Genomic DNA, 25271 nt, shown 5'->3' on the forward strand with positions numbered 1-25271 from the left:
GTAATGGTTTATTTACAATTAGTAGCTGGAAAGTAGCAAAGTAAAAGGAGCTAAGAACAGCTTTAATAACCGCAGCATGGCAAGGAGATCCCCAGCTACTGAGAACAGTTTTATTTATGGCACTAAAATAGCACCAATGGCCAGGGATTAATATAGGGAATTAATGAGTTACAGTCTCACTTTCAGTAACATGGCATAAATCTCACCGTTTCACTCACGTTCCCTTTCCTTTCATACTCTCCTTTTCTATTCATTATTGTTCTAGCCCTCACTTCCCATCCCTGTTTATTTCCCTGTGTCTCTCCTCCCTGTCACAGATCATCCCCCTTGGCTGCTCTATTCTTTCCCTGATCTTATCCCTTCCCCTCTTGCTGATCCCCGGCTGGGAGACCCCAATGAGATCTAAGGACACAGATCCCTGCTGCTGCTGCTTCTCCCCAACCCCCCAAACCCTGATTGATTCATGCTGTGTCCCTGCCACCCCCATCTCTGCCTGTCCCCTACCCGGCTGTTAGTGCTACCCACTGCCCAGCCCCCACCTCTGTTCCTCAGGGCCCCTCCTGCAGCCCCAGGGGTTCTTCCCCCTCATCCCCAAGGCTGCAGAGAGGGAGGGGGAGGTGCTTCCAGCAGCCATAGAGATGAGAAAGGGGTTGGGTAGATGGGAGTCCTCCAAGATCATAGAGACTTGGGTCCATGAGGCTAGAGAGGCTGATTTCCTGTTCCCCCCCTCTGCTGCGTGTCTCAGGGACACAGTCTGAGCTGGGATCCCCCCCCCACCCAGAGCCAGGGTCGGATTCTCTCCCCAGGGATGGAGCCTGGCGGGAAAGTGAAGATCGGGGCCTCGTCACCAGCATCGATAAATGTCACCTGCCCCCGGTCACAGTCCAGACAAACCCGGATCCTGCTGGGGGCCCGGCTCAGGGGCAGGGGGGTCACAGGGGAGGTGAGAGCCTGGAACTGACCCACCAACCACTCCACAGCCCAGATCCCCCCCTCAGGGCTAAGGCTGATCCCTCCCTTCCTCCCCACAGACTCTCTGGCCACCCCCACAGCCCAGCCTCCCCCACTCCCCACCCCCACCTCCACCTCCCAGCAATGTCTCCCCGAGGTGAATCCCTCACAGCCCAGCACACAGCCCCAAGAGTCAAATCTCTCGGGGTTGTCGGGCAGATCCTGCCGTGTGTCTCCCCATGTCACACTTTTCTGATCCTCAGACAGAATGAGGTTGGGATGAGCCGTGTCTGGATCCAGAGTCACATTTGCTGCGGGGAGAGAGAGTCAGAGCATGAGGGGCAGAGCTCAGCCCTGGGGGAGGGTTTGATGGTGTTAGTGACAGAATCTGCCCCAGCTGGAGAGTGAACCAGGGAATCTCCTTCCTGCAGGATTTACCCGTCAGCACTGAATGGGGAGCAGCTCTGAAATGTCAGCATAGTGCAGGGGAGAGTCACGCCCCTGGCAGAGATGGGCCAGCCGTGCAGCAAAAGGGTCAGTTGAGCCAGGTCTGGGACTCAGGCTCCTTCATGTCCTGCTCCACATCTCTCCAGGGAGGAGACTAGAGCCCCAGGTGTCATGGGGGACCCCATGGAGTGGTGAGAAACTGAGCTCCCTCTCCTCAGTGCTCACTGACACGCCTCACCTCTCCCTGCAGTTTCCCATCTTAAACCCCATATTTCCAGATGAGAGAGATCATCGCTAGGAGGGGAGAATAGATGCCGCCCACCCCGGCACCCTCAGCCTACATGAGAGCAAGGGGAGTGTTGTGGGAGAAGGAGCAGGTGGGGAAGGAGGGAGAGCAAGCAGAGAGATGAATGGAGACATGATGGAAGGGATCCCAGAGGGGAGAGAAAACCATATTGGATGAGGAGGAGATGGGGCAGGGGAGACCCAGGGCAGCAGGAAGTAAAAGGTTATAGAGAGTTTGCTATGAGTGTGAAAATAGCAACTCACCTGCCTGTTTCCTCCAAGCATCCACCATCACCAAACCTCCAGGCCCTTCCACCTGCCCCCACACCAGCCCCCTTCAGCTGACGGCCTGCTGCTCCCCCCACCCTCCTGTTCCTGCCAGGCACTGCCTGCTCTCCAAACCTTTCCAAATGCTGCCCCATCCCTCAATCTTCTGGGCCCTTCCCAATCCCGAGGTGTCTCCCTCTTTGCACTCTCATGACTTTCCCCCTGGGCTCTCCCTGTACTCTAGCACCAGGGGTCTCGTCACTGGGCATATTTTATTTCCTCCCCTCCCCATTTTGTCACTTGAAATATTTTTGTTTCTCTCTCTAATCTCTGAATTTTAGCATTAACACTTCATTTCCTCTATTTCCAAACTCTGAATTGTTAATCCTCAGTTGCTGGGCATTTAAGAACAGACCCAGAATTCAGTTTGCTCCTGTTCCACAGACCATGGCTCCATCTCCCAGGGCCTCAGGCAGGGAGGGGGATTTGAGCAGGGACAGCCCTGGGGAGCTGGTGGGAGAAGGAGCTGTGTCTTTGGCCCTGTGCTAGGGGCAGGGACATGTCAATGGCTGTGCAGACAGGCTGGGCGATGTGCCCAGAAAGCTCTGCAGGTCGCACTGCACATGAAGGCAGAGGAGCGACAGGAGGAGTAGACACAATAGTGTCTGGATTTACTGCTGTACATCAGGCCATGGCTACACAACCTCCCTCTCCTCCCAATGTGCTGTGAAATGCAGGATGCTTGTGAGCTCTGCCCTGAGCAATGAACTTCCCTCCCACGGCCACAATCAGGGGAAAGAAGCAAAACGTTCTAACAGCAGCTGAGATTGGGACATTGATAGAATCTGAACTTCAGTTACCTTCTTGTACAGGTGGCGCAGAACTTCCCAGCCCTGGAAACAGAATCAGAGATGAGAGCTCATCTGAACAAGCATATTAACAGAAATTAGTGTTGTATAGAGGGAGGCCACTCGTCCGGGATTAAAATGGACAGGCCTCTGTTTGAGAGGTTTGTCTGCTGTCCAGCACGGGTGCTAAAAGGGATGTGATTTTGTTCAGTATTGGATGGGGGAACATCACTCCACCCCTTCCATCTCTGAAAAATGGTGTCCCCCATGCGGCATGACCTCACACGCATCATCACACCAATGAGGATGGGGTGGCACGGGTGGGCCCAAACCAATCCCGACAGTCTGGAAATGTCCAGTGTTCTGGGAATGACTGAGTGGCTCCTTATGCGTATAAAATGTTACACTGGGAAAAAAATAAGTTCTAGAGTTCAGCATAAAGTAAACAATCCCCAAATACACGTGTGAGCATTTCTCTGTCAGTGGCTACAATTTTAACAGACTCTTTTTTCCTATCACTTTTATAATGATTAATAATCATAAATTAGACTTTCCCTTCTGACACTCTGAAGTGACATTGCAAGCCTGCTAACAAAGACCTGGTCCGGCTGCCATTCATGTCACTAGCCAATCTCCCCTGGAATTCAATGGGAGTAGGCCTGAGGCATGAAGGGGAATTCTGAAAGGGATGGGAGCAGGGCTGCCAACTGAATTGAGGGATAGTTTCCCTCACCCAACCCTGCAGTGCTGACCGGCCTGCCGCCCAGGACTCTGGCGGTGATTTAAAGGGCCTGGGACTCTGGCCGCAGCCACAGCGGCCAGGGGCCCTGGTCCCTTAATAATCTCCGGGCCCCAGGGCAGTTGCCCCTTTTGCCTCCCTCCACCCATCCATCGGCAGCCCTGAGTGGGAGAAAAGGGTTTTTTTTTTTTTTTTGCTCCTGTGAATATGATATAAAGGCCAGAGGGCAGCTGAGGCATAGGAGAAGATTTGATATTTTCCCTTCCAAGTTGTCCACTGTAGCAGGTTTTTGTCCCTGCAGGGGTCAGGGGTCGCCCTCCTTAACTAAAGATAGAGAATGAGCATGAACTTGTTGGCTTTGGGTACAATTTTCAAAATCCACGGAGTGCCTAGGCCCCATTTTCCAAAGGCTCCTGGGAGTTTAAGTCCAGTCTTCTCTCCCCACCACCAAACTCATGTCCATGTTACCCTTCCCCAGTGTACTGACCCTGACCTACTTCTCAGGCTTTTACCTCCTTCACTGACCAATCTGTCCCGTCCCAGCCTGTGCCATTCAGTTTCAGAGTTGGGTGTGTGACCAGCATAGATGTCTCTCTTAGTGCACTGATGCTTAGCACAAGCAAAAGATAAAGAAAACTCTCTGGCAAGCATGTGAGTTGTGGTGCAAAAATGAGCAAATGCAAATAACGTGTGTCCATTTCTTTTGCTTACATTCCTCTGCTGTCTTGTTAATTTCCAAAGCTGCATGGTTCATCTTCCTGACTGACACTGGCAAAGACCGGACTAAGTCAGCAGACACATGTTAACACACACACATACACCCCTAGGTTTGGCCCGATGCTGTATCGGCCCCGTCACACACTGATTGCAAAGACCACAGGCCAGAGCTGCACAAGGAGCTGGAAGAACTGAAATTATTCCCACCAGTTCCCAGTGTCTCTACCTGTTATTGCCTGTAAAGCTCCTTTCTCCACTCTCACTACCCTTCTGTTGTGTTCTCTGGCAACATGTTATGTCCCTGGGGTTGGACCATTAGCCCGTGTGTGTGTGTGTGTATGATGATACAATCACCAATTACATGCTCACATACTGTTTTTGCCACAGGACCCCTGCCTCATTCTTTCACTGCCCAGGATGGATGCACAAGGGGTGAGAAGTAAGGATGTAGGCAGGCATAAAACTGGCATTTCCTAACTATCAAGTCTTCAACATGGCAGCCTAAATCATATTCTGTTCAGGGGGGTTGTGCAATATTCTGTACATGTATCATATCCCCTTTCGCTCCTCTCGTTGAAAGGTAAAAATTCCCAATTTTTTCAATCTCTCCTCATACTGATTCTCATTGCCTTTCTCTGAGCCCCCTTTTCCTCTTCAATACCCTTTCTGAGATGGGTGAGCGGTACCCAAAACAGGACTCCAGATAAGGGCAAACCACATTGATAGAATGGCTGTATAATATTTCCATGTTCACTATCCCATTTTTATGGATTCTCATATTTTGTTTGACCTTTTCCCCAGAGCTGCGCAGTGAGAGAGGTTTTTGTCAAGCTAGTCACAGTGAATTCCAGGTTGGATTACTGAGCTGCTGATGCACTTATTTGCAAACCCTGTAATGTGAATGAGATGTTCAATTTTTTCCCTCCATGGTACGTTCATTTATCACCAGCGCATTTCATATCCCACCATGTTTACCTTTCACACAGCTTGGGGGAGGAGGGGGGGTAGGTCCCTCTGAACGGCCTCACAGTCTTCACTGGACTTGACTAGCCAACCTCAACTGTGGCCCCCTGGAAGAAGAATCATTCCCCACAGGGACCACACCCGAAATCCCCTGTGCATCCCTCTATTCCTCTCCCACTCCCTAACCTTATCTCTTCCCATACCTCTCCTCTCCTGCCCCATCTTCCCCAAAGAATTCCAGAGCCCACACTGGCTCTCTCCGGGCCCTTACTGGCTTCCCTGGCTTCTCATGCAGCTTGGATCCTGCCGTGTTTTTGGGGGGTTGCAGTCAGTGTGTGATGGGGTCTCTATCTCTGGGTGTGACCAATGGGTGTCCGTGTGCAGTGAATGTGCCAACCCCTGCCGGCTGCCATGTACCTGTGCCATGGCTAGAGTAGCAGCAGCAGCTGTCTGGGCACATGCAACGCTGTTAGGGCTTCTGAAAATTGAAACGAGCAGCCTAGACATTAACCTGGACCAGCCCAGTCCTTTGTCCACCTGCCCTCCCTAAGCCTCCAGCCCCATCAGGGACTCTAACAGCATCTCGCTGAGAATCCTCTGAGCTTCCAGTGTGCACAAAAGAGCTCCTTAGGCACCCAAAATCACAACGTTGGCCACACAAACCTTTGAGTCTTTTCACATTAGTACAGAGCTGTCCCTGCCCCAAAGAGCTACTGCAACATGTTAACTGTATGAGAAAAAGGGACTGGAAGTCTCAGGGCAGGGAGAGCTTTGGATATCGATGCAATAGGAGCTGTAGTTACCTGGGCAGACGATGTTTCTTCTCCAGTCTGAAACGAGAAACAGAGCGAGGGATGAGAACTCAGCTGAGCAAATGCAGCAACACCAGGGCTCTGGGATGAAGAGCAGCTGGTTTAAGCTGAACCCAGGCAAGAGTAAAGTGATTCAGAAGCAGTGATACATTTTGAAGAACAAGATGAGACACTTCCCTTCATTCCATTGAATTTCTATAGCCCCATTCACCAAAGTCGAGGTGCAAAGACTCAGGCCCTATGTGATCCTTCACTAAGCCTAGGTGACCAGGTAGCATCAGTGTCTAAAGATCTCAGCTCACTAGGAAACTCTGCATCTTCCTGTGGGCAAGGATCTGGCCACAGTGATCCCTGTCTCTGCCACCGCCAGGCTGGGTTACTGTAGATCACTGAATCCAGAGCTGAGTGTGAAGGCTCCAGCAGGTACCTAATGCAGCTGCCGGCCTTCTCCAGGGCTTAGGCCACAGTGACACATCAGGCCCATGTTCCAGTCCCTTCACTAGCTCCCAGTCCCCTTCTGATGCCAGTTTAAGGCCTTGGTTTTAATCTACAAATAAATTAAAGAATCCAGCCCCTGTGGAGGCTGTTTGTGAGGTGTCCAGGTAGGAGGCTACAGAGGCAGAGCATTGTATAGGACACCCAGGTTGCAGGGCAGGGGTGACACAGCTACCCATTAGTCTGGATTGTACCCTGGGTATGTCACAGTGACACCCTAAATTAAAGCTCACTGGCTACACAGGGGATAGAGATACCAAAACCCAGTGAAAATCAGAGGGGGTGGAGACACGTGTTCCTGCCTGATGCTATGAATTCCCCTTAGAGAGTCCTAGGTACCATTGGACCCTCCCCTCCCCTCTCCTGTGTTTAAAGCCAGAGCTGATTAGACTCCATGGAGAGCCCTTGTTCCAGTTCAGTGATGGCAAGAGCTGAAACCCTTAATGAGCAGGCCTAGGGGCCAGGTCATAGACCTAGTGCAGGGACAGGGCTGCAGCGAACAATGGAGACACAGCAACAGCCACGGCCTGCTGGAATCCCTGGGTAGGTCATGGAACCTCAGAACGCACCATTGCAGAAGTGGCAGTGGGGGGCCAGCAGCGGCCGTGATAACAGCAGTGGAGCTGAGCAGTGGCAGAGGTAACAGCACCAGAAAAAACAGCAGAACCAGTGGCAGAGGTATCAGCCAGTGGTGGCAGCGCCAGCAGCCGCAGTCAGCAAGTTCCAGAGGCAGCCGTGGCATTGCTCGATGTCCCTCACACTTTTTCAGGGATGGGAGGCAGTGATCAGCCAATGGCGTAGGAGCCAACTTCCCCTCTGGACGGTGGGTGCTCAACTCTCTGCTCCACCCCAGGCCCCATCCCCGTTCCACCCCCTTCCCCCAAACCCCTACCCCACCTCATTCCACTCCCTTCCTGAAGTCCCCGGCCCCACCCCGCCTCTTCTCCACCTCCTCCTCCAAGTGTGCCGCATCCCCGCTCCTCCCCTGTGCATCCTGAGTGCCGTGAAACAGCTGATTTGCGGCAGGCGGGAGGCACTGGGAGGAAGGGGGAAGAGTTGGTCAGCCAGGCCACCAGTGGGCGAGATGCCCTGGGGGGAGGGGGAAGCTTGGCTCTGGGTGGGTGCAGAGCACCCACGAATTTTTCCCCGTGGGTGCTCCGGGGCTGTCGGCACCTATGGCCAGTGGTGAGTGATAGCAGCAGCAAGCCAATTGCAGAAGTGGAGGCAACAGTGGACGCCTTGCTCAATGCTCCCCCTACACACACGTGCTTTTCAGGGGTGGGAGGTGAAGCCATGTGAGGGCAGCTCTGAACTCTGGGTCTTGGCTGATTAAGAACAACCAACTGCGAATGGGCTGCAGTGGCAGGAGAGGGGAGTGGTGTGTTACAGGTCATTCCCTCATTGGATTTTCACATGGCAAGTTGGGAAACTGAGGCAAAGGACACTGCCCAATGTACTGTGGGGTGGGGGTTTGCTTTGGGTTACATGCTTTCGAATCATGGCTGTGGTGTTTTCCCAAAACAATGCTGCGTTCCCTTTGCCTTGTAATAAATGTTTTCTTTTGTTACAGCCAGACTCAGGGCGGGTGAGTGGGACGTTTTCTTTTTTATCTTGTGTCTACACCAGCATTTTTGTCAGTAAAACTTTTGTCAGTCAGGGTGTGAAAAAAGCCCCCCCCCGACCAACATACGTTTCACCAACAAAAGCACTGGTGTGGACAATGCTATGTTGGCAGGAGACATGCTCCCAGCGACAGAGCTACTGCCGCTCGTCGGGGGTGGTTGAATTATGCTGGTGGGAGGTCGGCATAGAGCAGCTACAAAGGAGACCTGATTGCAGGGCAGCTGCAGTGGTAAAGCTGTGCTGCTATAAGCCTTAAAGGGGCCTCTCTATAGCCTTAAAAATGCCCAGGAGTTACATTTTCCTAGATTATTGGGTGGGGTCTCAAGTGTGTTCTAGTTTGTATTGCTAAGAGGAACCCTTGACATTGAACCCAGCCCGTCTTGCTGCCGACTCCACCTGGCAGAAGGACGAGAGACCGATAGATCCAGAGATAGTTTCAACACCAAGGAAAAAGCTGCATTTGAGAAATACAAACACTTACCAAGTTCTCGTTGAAGATCATCTAGGTAACACAGAACCAGAAACAAATACAGATTAATTGCTTCTCTTCTAGGATGGAATCTACCTCTCATCAGGCAGCCTGTCCCTCACAAACCCATTGATCCAGGCTATGGGCAGGGAAACAACTGAGGTCTGGGGAGAAGAGTCCCTTTCCAACCCACAAGCAGGGCACAGAGTACCTGCAAAGTCCCATAGGGTGCGGCTACACAGCAATTGAATACCCCCAATTGACCCACGTCAGCTAACTAGGCTCACAAGGCATGGGTTGCGGGCCTGTAAAATTGTGGTGTAGACCTTTGGGCTCATTTTGTGTCTACATTAGAGTAAAATATCAAAAAATAACTGATTATCTGCATGGTCTTAGTTCTGAAAGTTTTGAATTCCCTAGGGAATTAGGGCCAGATTTTTAAAGGTATTTAGGTTGCTAACTCCCATTGATTTCAATTAGCATTAGGTGTCCGAATACCTTTAGAAAGCTACTTTAGAGTCCATTCCCGCTTCCTTGCATATTCCATGTTCCCATTCACTTTGATGGGAGCATTAGGAGTGCACGGAATGTAATATTGGACCCTAAAGTTATCAGCATTATTCTTTTAGTGATGTGACTTGTGCATTTAGTGTTGGATCCTACACTTGTTGAGATCAAAGGCACAGCTCTAACTGATGTTAGTGGTGCAGCATCAGGGCATTCATGTTTTTCTCATTTAAAAAATAAAACACGAGGAGACAAATTTGTACAAAGTTTTCCTTGTTGGAGATAAGGGCACAACACTTAATGATTTCTGTATCACGTTTCCCTAAAAAAAAAAAAAAATCCCAGAAATACATATAAATTATGATTAGGAGCATTTTTCTCTTGGATATATGGTTGTCTGAGTTTTGTAAAAGCTGAACATTGTGTATAACTTTTTATATTACTTGTTGGGGTGAAATTTATCAGGCTTAATCTCATCCCAATTTCCTTTTAACATTAAATGAAAAAATGAACAACTCCTCCTCAAATATAATTACACACTAGATCTACGCTGGACCAAACTATTTACTTGTCAGATGAGGCAAGAGGACATTTGAGGGCACAGAGTCCTCCTGGTTCCCCATGTCACGGTGCCTCCAGCACCACGTGGATTTCACCCTCAGAGAAGATACATTTCAAAGAACATTTTCTTTGTGATTTCCTCTTACCCACATACTGAATCATTATCAATACATTATCACTGATATTTCATGTGATTTTCAACTTGATCTTTCTTTAATAATAATCATCATAAATAATAATAAATAAAACAGCAAACAACTTAATGGAAAAGGTTCTATGTGGAGAAAAATTGAACTTACTGATTTCTCCAAGATGTTTCCCTAAAGAAATGAAATAAAGCAAACAGATGTAAATACAAGTTATTTAAGAAAATTTTCAGTTAATGGCGATTTAAAGGAGTGTTTTCATGATATGAACACCTGGCCCCTAAATACCAAACATTTCATTCATGTTTTATTAACCATGTGGCCACACAAGAGTTAGGTGTCCAACTGTAACTGACTATTTACAATTCTGGAAGGATTTACAATTGTGAACGTTTTGAATTCCTTATGGAATTAGGGTCTGACTTTTCAAGGCATTTAGGAGCCTAACACCCATTGATTTCAATGGGAGTTAGCTGAACATATACCTTAAAAAATCTAGCCATTAGAGCCCAGTCCTGCTTCTTTGTATTATCTCTCACATTCCCACTGGCTTTGCTGGGAGCTCTGGGGATGCAGACTGGAATTTCTGGCCTTTAAATTATCAGCATTAGTTTTTTAGCGATATGACTTGTTCATTCAGTGCTTAATCCTACACTCATTGAAGTCAATGACAAAGATCTAACTGATATTAGTGATGCAGTATGAGGGCTTTCATTTTTTTCTAGCTATAAAACTCCTCCCAAAAATAAACAAACACCCTTATGAAGAGACAAAGTTGTACAAAAGTTTTACTTGTTGGAGGAAAAAGCATGACACATACAGAATTCTATATCCTGGTCCATTAAAAATAAACATCAATAAATTTAAATTATTATTAGGAGCATTTTTCCCTTGGTTATACAGTTGTCTGCATTTTGTGAAAGTTGCATACTGATTATAAAATTTGTGAGCCTTTGATGGGTTTCATGGTCTCAGCACCAGGAGAAAAAGGTTTTCCCATCTCCATCTCTGACTTATTGTTTCTCACCATTGTCAGAACTCAGTTTCAGGCTCAGAGCTCATGTCTACTCAGACCCCTCTTTTCTACTGTGTATATTTTTTTAATATTGCCAATTGGGGTGAAATTTGCCAGGCTCTGTCTCATCCCAATTACTTTTTAACAGTAAATGAAGTCACAGACAACTGCTCCCAAAATAAAACCACACACAATCTTTATAGGGACCCAACTCTGTACAGAGGAGGGGAAAATACATTTTTTAATTCACAAAGTCCATGGGGACTGCGGAGGGAATAACTGCACAGCTGGGTGGGAAGTGGGCAGAAAAGAGTGAGGAGTAGAGAAGGTTTTGGATCAATCTTCGCTCCACCCCTTCCCCAAATGCTCCATTCAGCTTAACTCAGGCAGTTCTGGGGGAGAACTATTCTGTGCCTGTAAAGGGCTGGTGCAGATCACTGCCTCCTGGAGCAAATGGGAACCTTAGTAATGTTTCCTTCCCTGTGCTGCTGAGGGGAGCGTAGTGCAGATCCATGCTTAGCCCAGTGTAAAATCTCATTCTTCCCTTTTTTCATTTCTTAGAAGAAAATTCTTGTTAATTTCACTAAAATTTTCCCCTGTGACATTTACCTTTTATTTTAAATAGATAAACAGAGAGGACAATGAAACCAAACAAAACCAGGAGAATCACACTCAGAGCCACCATCCATGGATTCACCCTCGGGAAAAAGAAATCTGAAAAATAAACCCCACAGGATTTGCATTAGTTTGGAAGCAGAAACAACACCAATTTTTTCTCTATTGCACGTAACTACGTAAATAGTCCCCTGCAGGACACGTGTGAAATAAGAGTGAAAACATGACCACCACCCCCTATGCTACACAAAAGACCAAAACCTGATTGTAAAAATTACTCCAACCAACACAGCTTTAGCTCTGATTAACCTGTGAATGAACAGGCCTGGTTTGATTCATGGTATTCAGAGCTTCATTGAGTTCAGGGGCAAATTCTCTGCTCACAAAACCGCATTGACTTCAGTGGAGTTATGGCAGCAAACAATTTGGTCCTCACTGTTGAGCAACATTCAGAAATTGCAAGAATAATTAGAATATTTTGGTGAGTCACTAATAATTTCCCCAATTATTTCGATGCAATTAATCCAAACATTAAGTGCAGAAAATTGATTCATCTTCTTTTGCCGTTCCTGTGTTTATAGCATTTAAATCATCTAGCCAGGGTGGGCATTTCAAACATGCCTAAGCCTTCTCCACACAGGATTTGTGCACTAGTTTAGTGAAATTGGTGTAACACTCATGCAGTCATTGTTACATTGATTCCACAGCCGACCACGTAACAGAACTGCCCCAATTTAACTAAACTGGTTGACAAAACTTTAAATTGTAAATCAGCTGAATAGTGTCCTTTATCCATTTAGTATAAATCAGTAAGGAACTGACAAACGAAATACACAGGACACTCTGAAACTGAAATAAGAGCATTCAAACAAGGGGGTTCATCAATAACTCAGTAGTGCAGTTTGTGTGTGTTTAAACAAAGGCAAAGTGAGTTATGAGCACAACTCCCATTGAATGTCAATGGAAACAAGCCCACATAATTTGGTGACATTTCACTTATTGAAAAGGTAGCAACCAAATCATAGTGTAAAAATTGCTACAGTCACAAAATCACTGTGGTGAAGTTAAGTTTGTAGGAACAAACTCTTTCAAGGTTTGGTGAATATTTCTTCTCAAAATCATACTTAAAAAAAAAAAAGTAGGAATTTCAAGAGTATCAGAGTTAAGATTAAATTTACATGAAACCCAAAACTCTGATAACTCTGAATATTCAAAATTAAGGCAATCAGTTTGCCTGAGTTGTGCCCTGTTAAGGTAGCAGTTTCTGAACTTCTTTGTTTTTATGTAGGTTGTAAAATATGCACAACAGATGCTTCAGTTCTTTGTTTTGTTTTGTTTCCGATCAAGGTGATTTAAGGGTGTGGGTTTAGCTGGTAACTGACCTGCTATATAAACTGTTGATTCCTTTTCTTGATTGAGAAAGGTGTTCCTGATCCAACAGGACAGGTTCTGGTTTGAATGTTCTTTTATAATAATAGAATTTTCTGTTTCAAACAGGCCACTATCCCCTAGGGATTTTGCTTCAGAGAGTGATGGTAATTCTTGCCCACTGAGATCTCTCCATAGCACCTTGGGCTCTGGATACCACCCAGCCGATTGACAAACCATCCGGATCCCTCCATCCTGGTGACTCTCCACAGAGATGAGAGGATTGGAGCCCAAAGCTAGAAGAAAATTACATAAAATGTGTGATAAATCAATGGGATAACATAACAGCTAAAAGGATGAGTGATAGATTGTGAATCCCTTACTCTCATGAGAGATCACTTGCTCATGTAGAAGGGATAAATGAACACTGGAATTTCTGAATTCCCAATATGCATGTACACAGGAAAAGATGTGAACAAATATTTAAAATAATTTCACTGAATAAGTGAGAGATATTGTCCTCTCCACCCAAGAGTAATGGAGCATTGAACAAATTTGGAAATCTGGCCACTTCATTTAAATACCTAGTGGGATATGAATTTTTCAGAAAGCCAGTTTTTTGTATATTGGATAGACATTTTGTTTGTTCTATTTTTAAATAAATAAATCTAACTGGCTCCATGGTTACTGTGTCAGAGCAGCAGGGGACAAACACTCGGCCTCATCCACTAGCGGTAAATAAATAATGTCTCCCCCCCCTCACCACCACCTGTATGTGGCCTCACGCAATCAGAAAGCTACAACTGATTTTGACCGCACTCCAACTAACTACCTGTAGTAACCACAGCAGAAGGCCATGTAAACCTGGCAGTCCCACCTTAGCCACGCCTCAAAATGACTGCAGAGAAATTGGAAGACCATGGGCTGTCCACACTCGAAAGGCTACAGCAGCACAGCTTCACTGTTGTGGTGCTTCCGTGTAGACACTACTTACACCAACAGAGGACTTCTCCTGGTGTCATTGGTAATACATCTCTCTGAGAGGCAGTAGCTGGGTTGACAGAAAAATTCTTTTGTTGATCCCAGCGCTGCCTGCATGGGGACTTAGGTCAACTTAGTTTTGTCACTCAGTGGGTGTGTATTTTTCACACCCCTGAGTGACATAGTTAAGCTGATCTACTTTTCTAGTATAAACCAGGCCCATATTTGTCTAGAAGTCTTTTCCCTCCTTTCTCTCCCTGCTTTTGAAGTCAGCCAAAAACATATTTTGGGCAAGGAAATCTCTTGACCATTCTGAAAATGTCTTTAATAAAACGTTGGGAAAGTTTTCAGCATATTTTCCAAAGTGTATGAATGTGGTCATGTGCTGAAATCTAGTCACACGCTGTTACTCTAAAATAATTCACAAGTTGCTAGTCACAGTTATTGCAGTAGAAAAGAACAAAAACTGCAGCCCAGACTAAGATAATATAGACAAGAGCAGCTGACCTGCTATCTTCAGTTCCAATAGGGCTTCTTCATAAAAAGGACCATCTTGAACAAAACAGCTGTATTGTCCTTCATCTGAGCGTCTGATATTAAGAATTTGCAAGGAAACGTTCCCATCCGTGATGGCAGCTTTCAAAAGCTCTGTCCTTCCATGATATTCTGGCATCTGGTTCCCATATTGATCCTTCCCATGCTGATACAGGTGCACAAATGAAAGGAACTCAGATCGGAACCATCTCACCTCCATGTTCTCAGCGCTCATCCTGGGGGACAGGTGACAGGGTAACACAGTGGCCTCACCCACAATGGCAGTGACAGGGTGGCCAGGACCAGTCACACTGAATTGGGCTGTGAAATACACCAAAGCAAAAAGAGAAGAAGCTCAGAGGGAAAAAAATATATATTCATGACTGATTCAATAGGTTCAAACTTTCCAAAAATTCAGCATGGGGCAGACACCTGGCAATCAAATTTCCAGCCTGAACATTGAAATTTTGGCACAATAACAAACAACTGGGGGTGGGGGGGGGGGAAGAGTTACATTAAAAAGTAACAGGCCAGCTCAGGTATAGGTGTCACTGATAACTCCCCTTATATTAATTTGACATGCCACAGAGACATTTCAGTGCCCCGTGAACGGACAGAGTGACCTGAGTATATACACTGTATACCTGAGCTCTGATCTGTTCCTGCCTTCACTATATTTCTGATGTGATTCTCAGCATTGGTTTCAATATGAGAAGGGTGAAAAGATGAAATCCTGACTCCATTGAAGTCAACAGAGATCACCTAGAATTTTACCCTAATGTTTTGGGACCCAGCTTCTTTGGAGACCACCACCTCTCACCTCATATCAGGACACAATTTTCGATGAGATGAGGTTCTTGAGTTTTCCTCCTTTGCCCCCCTCCACCTGTTTTTAGTCAGACGGGGTCACTGCCAGGACATTTTCAGTAAAGGGTCTTCAACTCTGGGACTCATTTGCCTTGGCCTCACTGACCCCAAATCACTTCAGCTTTAGGCCAGGTTGCCTTGGTGTTTGAGAAAGGATTGGGTCACAGAGGATGCAAACATGTGAAGTAGGATGCTCAGCATGACCAGAGGTGCGTAGGGCAGCCCACAGTGGAAATGCCAACGTCAGGAAAGGCTGCAAAAAGGAGAGCAGATTCTCCCAAAACTGGTGTTTTACACTATAGTTAGATTTACCAACCAGTCACAAACTGTGCTCCTGATCCCCCACACTGGTTATCTAGAAAAGAAATCACACAGCCCCCTTTACTGCATTCCAGTCTCTGGCTCCCAATCAGCGAATAGGTTCAGTACAGTGAAAAGTTACTTAAAACTCTATTCACTTTACAAATGTTCTTTTAATTCCCCCCAAAGGACCAGACACATTACCAGATCAATACTAGTTTGAATCTTACCCAAAATACCATGCTGCTAGCCAATCCTTTAGTATCTAAATCTAAAGGTTTTATTAGAAAAGAAAAGGAACGAAAAAGAAGAGAGTTGCTAAATGGTCAAAGCAGTCAGATACTTTCATATATATTCACATATACAGAGAGAGAGAGACACACACACACACTTCAGAACCCATATATCAGGTTCTTAGCAGAACTGGTGAATTTGCTAGCTTGCAAAGTCCCTCTGGAACACATCCAAAGCTTGGATGGGTCTATCAGTCCTTTGTTCAAAGCTTCAGTTTGTAGGGAAGTTACTCCAGAGGTGAGAAACAGGATTGCAGATAAAATGGAGAACATGCAGCTGCCTTTTTATATCCTTTGTCATGTGGCGCGTACATCCTTTGTCCCAAACACAAACTCAAAGCACATGGGCATGAAAAGGTACTTGGAGTCCCTTGTCCATCGGCATGACTCCATAGGCGCCAAGTCTGTGGGTGATCCAGGGCTGGGGCACCCACAGAGAAAAATTAGTGGGTGCTCTGCACCCACTGGCAGCCAAACTCCCTGTCCCACAACACCTCCTCCTCCACCTACCTCCCAGCACTTGCTGCTGCCACACAGCTGTAGCAAGCTCTTGGAGGGAGGCGGGAGGAGTGGGAAAGTGGCATGCTCCGAGGAGGAGGCAGGGAAGTGGCGGGTCTGGGGCGGGGATTTGGGGAAGGAGTCGGAATGGGGATGGGGCAGGGACAGAGGGGGGTATCAAGCACTCACCGGCACCAGTAGAAGTCGGCGCCTATGCATGTCCCTACGTGTCCTGAAAAACAACAAGGAGTCCAGTGGCACCTTAAAAACTAAGATTTATTTTGGGTATAAGCGTTTCCCAAATAAATCTGTTAGTCTTAAGGTGCCACCAGACTCCTCGTTGTTTTTGTGGATACAGACTACACGGCTACCCCTCTGATACTTGTCTACATATCCTGCTGAATCATAGCCCCAGGCTTCTCTCAATGGTTCATTCTACAGCAGGCTGGATAGTGCTGATGCCGGTCTGTCTGGGGGTGTCACCCAAATGCACAGCACAAGTTTGAGACACAAATATACCACACATTTATATCTCACCATACAAAGATGATACAGACCTATAAACAAACTTATCATATTTAGCAAATCAAGCCTTTTCCACGGACACCTTACAATGGAATCATAGAACTGGAAGGGACCTCGAGAAGTAATCAAGTCCAGCCCCCTGCACTCATGGCAGGACCAGCACCATCTAGACCAGGGGTTGGCAACCTTTCAGAAGTGCGATGCCAAGTCTTCATTCATTCACTCTGATTTAAGGTTTCACGTGCCAGTAATACATTTTAACATTTTTAGAAGGTTTCTTTCTATAAGTCTATAATATATAACTCAACTATTGTTATATGTAAAGCAAATAAGGTTTTTAAAATGTTTAAGAAGCTTCATTTGAAATTAAATTAAAATGCAGAGCCCCCTGGACCAGTGGCCAGGACCTGGGCACGTGAGTGCCACTGAAAATCAGCTCACATGCCACCTTTGGCATGCATGCCATAGGTTGCCTACCCCTGATCTAGACCATCCCTGACAAGTGATTTTTAAGATCAGGTTAGACAATCTCCAATGATGGAGATTCCACAACCTCCCTAGGCAATTTATTCCAATGTCTAACCACCCTGTCAGTTAGGAAGTTTTTCCTAATGTCCAACCTAAACCTCTCTTGCTGCAGTTTAAGCCCATTGCTTCTTGTCCTATCATCAGAGGTTAAGGAGAACAATTTTTCTCCCTCCCCCTTATAACAACCTTTTAGGTATTTGAAAACTTATATCCCCTCTCAGTCTTCTCTTTCCCAGACTAAACAAACCCAGTTCTTTCAATCTTCCCTCATAGGTCATGTTTTCCAGACCCCTAATCATCCTTGTTGCTCTTCTCTGGACTCTCTCCAATTTGTCCATATCTTTTCTGAAATGTGGCGCCCAGAACTGGACACAATACTCCAGTTGAGGCCTAATCAGCACAGGGTAGAGCGGCATAATTACTTCTCGTGGCATATCTTGTATAAGAGTTATTGTGATTTTGTAATATTGGTATCAATGCTATTATAAATGGTCACCCATATTCCATACAGCGTCACACTCAGATACTATGATGATATAAGTACCTAGATGGACAGAGCAACTGAGTTGCCTCATATGCAGCGGATGGAGAATTACTCCTCCAGAAGGGTTGGGGAGGAAGTGGAGACTTATTTACTGATATTGAGCCAATCTGAAATTTGTTGTAGGGGTGGGTTTGGGGTTGGTGGTTTTTTGTTTGTTTGTTTGTTTGGGGTTTTTTCAGTTTTGTATAAAGGAGTGGAATAGGCATGATTTATAAATCACTACAATGAAACAAATCCTACAAGCAGCAGCAGGACCAGTGGGATTCCTACCTGATTCCAGCTTGTGAATGTGATAAATAATGAAGAAAATGATCAAATTAGGCAGAGAGGTGCTCACTGCGGAGCTAGGACAGGATGAAAGAACCTTCATCTTCACTGTAACTTGATCTGGACAACAGGATAGAGAAGAGAAAAATACTTTACTAAAACATGCTTTGCATTCAAATCTGATTTGTTAGGAAAAAGGAACTATTATCTGTAGTTAGTGAATTGAACTGATTGTTTCTGGTCACCGTGTCCTTCAAGATTTTAGAGCTGGTAGATCTCATCCTCTCACACCTTGTTTTTAATGACAGGTTCGAAGTGGAAAACAAACTTTCCTGATTTTTCAACTCCCAACTGGTTTCTCAACTTTGAATGGACGAGTCATTGAATTGAGCTAGTTGGGTACATTGAAACAAATAAAATATTTTCTCTGTACCTGCAGAAGAGGCTATTGCTGTCAAAAGCTGAGTGCGCCCTTAAATAAATTCTGCTTCCAGATGCTTAGCCAGTGACTGCCACCGCTTCATCTGATTTTCTTTAAAACTTTTGAAGCAAACATATACTGCTTAAATGTTATACATATATAAATTTAAATTCTATATATATATATATGCGCCTTGCATCAGTTGTCATAATTTTAATTTGAAAGATAAACCAGTATTTAATTCAAATTAAAAAATCCAAGTGAAAGAAAAGCCTCTGGTTTAATTTTTTTAAATCATTTTTTAAAGATCAATTTTCATCCACCCTGAGTGTCTACCATTTCCTTCAGACCCTTATTGCCAAAGAACTACAGCACTTTGATGAATTAAATGAATAGGTGTGATACATTGGTTTGTGTAGATTGGATGAATTATTGCAGAAAACTGAAGTTTGTTTGTGCCTTTCAAAAACAGAGCAGCAGCACTGCCAAATCCAGTATTCAAAAGTCAGTGTCACCCCCACCCTAATGTGTTAGGTGTGTGTGGTATTGTCTGGTCTTGTGTTGTCTGCAGTGGCCCTTGAACAGTTTTTACACAGTGGGGGTGCTGAAAGCCAGTGAAAGTGCCCCCAAAATTTTTACCTTGTTCCCTCTTTACCTCTGTTCACACCCCACACGCCCTCCCCTCAGAGCTGGGGCTGGGAACAGGGCTGTATCTCCAGAAGGGTGGGGCATAGACAGGGGTAAAGGGACTAAGGCTGGGGCCACAGCTAGTGGTGGGCAGGAGTGGATCCCCACGTGCGGGGCCATGATTGGATCTCTGGGACCAGGAGTGGAGCCCCGTATAAAACCCAGGGACACTGCACCCCCCACACAGCCCTACTTCCCGTGCCTATGATTGTCTGGTCTTGTAGCTTTGATTAGCTGTAAAACTGCATAACTGCTTAATTATGGGAACATATACAAGCTGTACATTTTTGTGGGGTGGTTTTTTTTGTGCTTTAGAATATTTGTTGCTTTATGAAAATCAATACAAAAAAATCCCCCCACATGCACACACATTTTAAAAAAAAAAAATCACAAATTGGGTCTAAAAAGGTATGTGATTGACTTAAAAAAATCAATATTTTAAATATACATTTTGAGTTCCTATTTTTTGCCATTTAGTTTCTGAGCTGAAGGGTTAAAATCCATGTGCATGTTATATAAACAACCTGGTATATGAATTATGCCAGCTCTTTTCCAGACCCAAAGTCCAGAGTTTGGTCTGGAGACCAGAGGCCTAGCTAATAGTGATCAGCTACGAGAAAGCTGGGGTAAACAAAATAACATTGTCTTTGCTAAGATCTGCTTGGTCAGTAGAAATGCTAGATGTTGAAGCAATAACTGAATAATTATGTTTCATCCAATGTTTCAAATTGAACAAAGAATCCCTGTTCCTATTGTGTTTCTCCTGAAGGGAAAACAGTCTTCCCACAGATCCAACCTTGAGTTTATGAAATATTGGCACATGTCACTATAATGATATGGCATCCTTCCACCTCCCTTCCAAGGGACCAATGCCCTGCCTTAAGACATAAAAGAGACAATCTCTATTTTCATATGCTTTCACTGTTTCTTTGCTTTATCCCCTAGACATGTACCTGTCGGACAATCAAAGGAGTTACTCTGTTCCTATGGACCCCAAATTAGAATTCAACATATATATTTTATACTAATAACATTTTATCAAAGTATTAATCAAATGTTAACTTGCTAACTTGAGACCATGGGCGGAGACATTGTGTAACCTTTTAACCATTGGCTATTGTGCTATCTTGTCTTGCTGCAAAACCTATCGCGGGGTGTAGAACTGCCTACCCCGTCACCTTCCCCCGCCCATGGAAAATCTATATATTTCATTGTAATCAATTGATTGACAGTGTCTCTGAGCCTGATAAGCCAGGTGACACTCCGCCAGCGCTGTGTGTAATAAACCCCTATGCTTTGACCTCTACACGGTGTGGATTTATGTCCTTCAGTTTGGGGGCTCGTCCGGGATGCAAGTTTGTGAACTGGCTGAGGATCTGAGACTGAAATCCAAAAGAGGTGAGTATGTTTACTTTACCACCTCATTAGGCCAGGGATAGAAGTCTCTCATCCCCTTTCAGACACATCTTGTTTCCTTTTTAATTTGTGTGAAGGACCTTAGACACATGTGGTCAAAGCAGTGGGTTTAAATAAGGGTACCACTTGGGAGGGAAAACTTGTGCAAGAGGGTCATGTACTGTTTAAACAACTAAGGGGTGTGTTACGGAGGATTTGAATAACCCACCAGCAAGCGATTGGCCGTGAGTTAAGCCCAGGATTGGCTGGGTACGCAAGCGGTAGGCAGTGCAAACTGGTGGTCCATTTCCTCATTGCACATAACATTGCAAGTCCTAGGGGAGTGCCTCCCCTCCCCCCCCCCAGGCATGTGATGTACATACTTTCGAATAGCACAAAGTCTCCAACCAATAAGTCCGGCATGTGTGTGTAATTGAAGACACGCTTGGTATTAAGGGTGGGGAGACGTCCTCATGAAATTCAAGGCTGTGGGGAGTTGGAACCATAGCATAAAAAGGGGGAAAAGTAACTCCTCATAAAGGCTGACAAGCATTTAGTGGGGGAAGACGCAAGTTCCCTTCAAGGTCAGCAGCCGGGGTGACGAAAAACCCATGGTGTCAAAAGGAGAGGCAATAATTAGTCCTCGAGAGTACTTGGAATATAAACATGTCAAAACTTGGCAGGCAGCAGCTAAAAAAGCAAACTACTCTGCAGCCGGACCAGAGGCAGATCTGGTTACTTGGTGGAATCATCAGAGAAGTAACAAAACAGACAAAGCAGTAATAGTTTTATTGGATATTCTTAACATAAAGGAGAAAGAAATTGCAACGTTAAGATCTCAAAACCAGGCTCTGAGAGATAAGAGCCTATGTTCTAAAATATGTAACTGTCTGGAAATTGGAAAAGATCCCAGAGAAAAAGAATCATCATGTCTGGAACACACCTCCAGATTGGGAGGGGGAGAGCAAACTCCTGGCATATGCCAGCCCACCGCTCCGCCGATTAACTATCTGTGGGAAAACTCAGCAGCACAAAGCAAAGGGGAGAAATCAGAACCCCCTCCATACATTTCTTCAAATGACAGGCCAAATTTAAGCACCCACAGAGATAATAAAGGAGCACCACAAGCATTAATTGCCCCAGGGGAGTAAGTACAGCATATGGCTCCAATCAAAACACAGTTAAGGAAGTTCAGAAACGTTAACGCGGAGGGTGAGCCAGTAAGGGGACTTAGAACAGAAACAACTGAAATTTACCGTCCCTTCACCCCCCAGGAAAAACAGGCACTACTGTCTGATTTAACCTGAACTCAAGCGTGATAACAAGAATACTGAGTTCTGGGACAAGCTGGATGGCCTCACAGAAATACATGGCCTCCCCAGGAAGGATGTTCACATCCTGGTCAAGTGCAAGTGCCCCAGGGATGTGTGGGAGAATCTAGATAATAAATGGAAGACAGGGCGCTGGACTGAAGATCGTAACCCCAACCCAGCGGGAGGGGATCAGGCTGAAGAAACAGCAGGAATCCCAAACCCAGACGCAGGCATTGTAACAGAATTTAGGAATGCACTATCTGTTGTTCTAAGAGCCCAGACCACTAACTGGAGGGCTCTGCAGTCTGTGGTTCAGCAGAAGGGAGAGTCTGCCATGTCCTATGCTGAAAAGAAATGGAATGCATTCCGAGCTTATTCCGGTCTGGAGAATATAAGATCCCAAGACCATGATGTATTCCTTCAAATCCTAAAGGAGGGGCTGTCTGCAGATCACCAAGCAGTCCTGGCATTAGGCATCTCAGTGGGAGAAACATACTCAGCAGTAATGAAATGGGCCACAGAAGTAGAAAACAGAAAAAAGAGGAAAGTAGCAGCAACCACCCCCTCCGAAGAAATAGTAGCGGTTCCTGCAGTCAGAACCACTATCTGCTTCACATGCAATAAGCCTGGACATCTGGCACGTGACTGTAAAAATAAAAATAAAATCAAAACATGCAGTAGTTGTAAAAGGAGCTCAGGGGAGTAATCAACCGCAGAGCTAGCTGCATTGAATGGGCCAAAGGGTCCAAACAGGAAAGATCATCTCAAAATATAGCCATAATTGCCAGTAATAAAGTAATAATACCAGAGTGGGGGGAAGTCCAGTAAAAGCCCCGTGTTCCCTTCACCCTGAAGTGTGGGCAACAGATAAACAAGATTGTGGGCTAGTAAACATGAAGCCTATATCTGTAGAAGAACCAACTCACAAAGCCCACAGGCAGTACCCAATTAAACCGGAAGCCTTAGAGGCAGTTAAAGATATAGTCACTAATTTGGAATCCAGAGGGGTGATTAGAAAAACCACCTCCACAACTAATTCCCCAATGTGGCCCATCAGAAAGCCAGATGGGACCTGGAGGTTAACTATAGACTACACCGACCTTAACCAGGTGACTCCAAAGGCACATCCTATTGTGGCAAGCCCTGCCACGATTCTTAATTTGCTAACACCGGAACATTCAGTATTTTCAGTCCTGGATGTAGCTAATGGAATTTGGAGTATTCCCCTTGCAAAGAAGAGTCAGAAGAAATTTGCATTTACAGTAAGAGACCAGCAGTACACTTGGACCCGAGTACCTCAGGGGTTCCATAATTCTCCCTCCATATTCCACAGGACAATGGCAGAAGTAATAGCACAAGTGCCTTTGGAAGGGGATACTGTGATACTGCAGTATATAAATGATTTGCTAATTGCCAATTCAAATGAAAAGGACCATTTAAAAACCCTAAACAGACTGTTCATGTATCTTCGCGAGGCAGGATTTAAATTAAGCCCGAAGAAAGCCCAATTGCAACAGCAGCAAGTTTTATACCTAGGGCATAACATATCACAGGGAGAAAAGGCACTCACAATAGACAGAAAGCAAGCAATTCGAGGGTTAAAGAAACCACGGACAGTTAAGAAAGTCCAAAAAGTCCTGGGACTCGTTAATTTCTGTAGAACATATATACCAGAGTACTCAGAGATGGTGGAACCAATTCAAAACCTCACTAGGGGGGGAAAGCCTGCAAATGAGTTAGTAATATGAGGCACAGAGCAAGAGGAGGCATTTATAAAAATAAAACAGGCTTTAGCCTCCGCCCCCAGCCTGGGCTTACCGGGTATAGAAAAGCCATTCCACCTTTACTGTAGCCATAGCGGGACCCAGTATTCTGCTGTACTAACCCAGCTTCACGGAGACAGACAGCGTCCAGTAGCATCCCTGTCTACCATAAGACCCCCTGTATCCCAGGGATTACCGGAGTGCGTCGCAGCTCTAGATTGTGTTACGTGGGCTGTGAAAGCTTGTGAATCATACACTCTCACAGGGAAATTAGTGCTTCATACTCCCCATACACTTATCGATCTCCTCAACACCGGGCGACTAAGATCTGTAACAGATGCCCGCAGGAGTCAGTGGGAATCAACATTGTGCTTGCAAAACCCGAACTACTCCATAGTAAGAGACAAGGGAATGAATGTAGCCAAATGTCTGAACATAGAGGGAGAGGTACACAAATGTCTTATAGATAGAAAAGAGGAAATGTTGGGAAGAATTAAAAAAGGGCCATTACAGAATCCAGATATAGTTTTGTATGTAGAAGGATCAAGAAAGTATGAAAATGGAGTGCCACACACCGGATAGGCAGTAGTACTCAGTGATGGGACAGAGATAGCGTCAGGTCAGATGGAAGAATCAAAGTCAGCACAAGAAGCGGAGCTAACAGCCCTCACAGAAGCTTTGAGAGTGGGGGAAGGCAAGAAGCTCACTGTATATACAGACAGCAGATATGCATTTGGAGTCGTGCATGACTACATGGACGTGTGGTCACGCAGAGGTTTTATAACAACAACTGGCAAGCCGATTAATAATATGGAAGCAGTTCAAAGACTAACAAAAGCTGCCAAACTACCATCAGAACTAGCAGTAGTAAAGATAAAAGCCCACAGTAAGATCTCAAGTGAGGAACAAAAAGGAAATTATTGGGCAGATAAACGTGCCAAAGAAATTGCACAAGCAAGTCCTATTAAGATTTGTGCAGCTAGAGTGCCAGAAGAGGAAGTGAATTTAAGAAAACTATATGCAACCATAAGCCCAGAAGAAAAAAGTAAATTGGAAAAACAAGGCTGTGTATATAAAAATCACCTCTGGTATGGGCCAGGGGGGAAGGAGCTGGTAGCCCCGGAGTGCATACGGGCTCTACTGCTCCATGCCATCCACTCTCCAGCTCATCTGGGGTGGAGACAAATGAGGGCCGCCTTGGAATACTGGTGGTGGCCAGCCATGAAAAAAGATGCTTTGCAATTTCTCAAAAGATGTGTAACATGTGCACAAGTGAATGTGGGTAGAAGGAAAAAGGTGCCTCTAAATCACCAACCACGACCAGAGGGACCATGGCAAAATTTGCAAATTGATTTTACTGGACCCTTGCCACAAAGCAGAGGGTACACTTACATTTTGGTAATTATTGACACTTTTACCCGATGGGTAGAGGCATTCCCAACCAAGAACTGTACTGCTACAACAGTAGCTCGAATCCTAGCAAAAGAAATAATACCCAGATGGGGTTTACCACTGTCAATAGACTCT

At 45.5% G+C, this 25271-nt stretch overlaps 1 protein-coding gene across 1 annotated transcript; it reads right to left on the minus strand.

Annotated features, from left to right (window-relative positions):
• Positions 1–23819, minus strand: LOC128847525 (butyrophilin subfamily 1 member A1-like). The gene is made up of 10 exons (XM_054047016.1): positions 23800–23819; positions 18169–18285; positions 14317–14664; positions 12843–13124; positions 11455–11559; positions 9984–10004; positions 8629–8649; positions 6021–6047; positions 2811–2843; positions 1–1262 (listed from the first exon to the last, which is right to left on the minus strand). Exons 2-10 carry the CDS (start codon positions 18266–18268, stop codon positions 742–744), a joined length of 1458 nt encoding a protein of 485 aa, XP_053902991.1. The 5' UTR covers positions 18269–18285; positions 23800–23819; the 3' UTR covers positions 1–741.
• Between the last annotated feature and the right edge of the window lie 1452 nt (positions 23820–25271).

Source organism: Malaclemys terrapin, chromosome 13 (genome assembly GCF_027887155.1).
Source record: "Malaclemys terrapin pileata isolate rMalTer1 chromosome 13, rMalTer1.hap1, whole genome shotgun sequence".
NCBI classification, from domain to species: domain Eukaryota; kingdom Metazoa; phylum Chordata; order Testudines; family Emydidae; genus Malaclemys; species Malaclemys terrapin.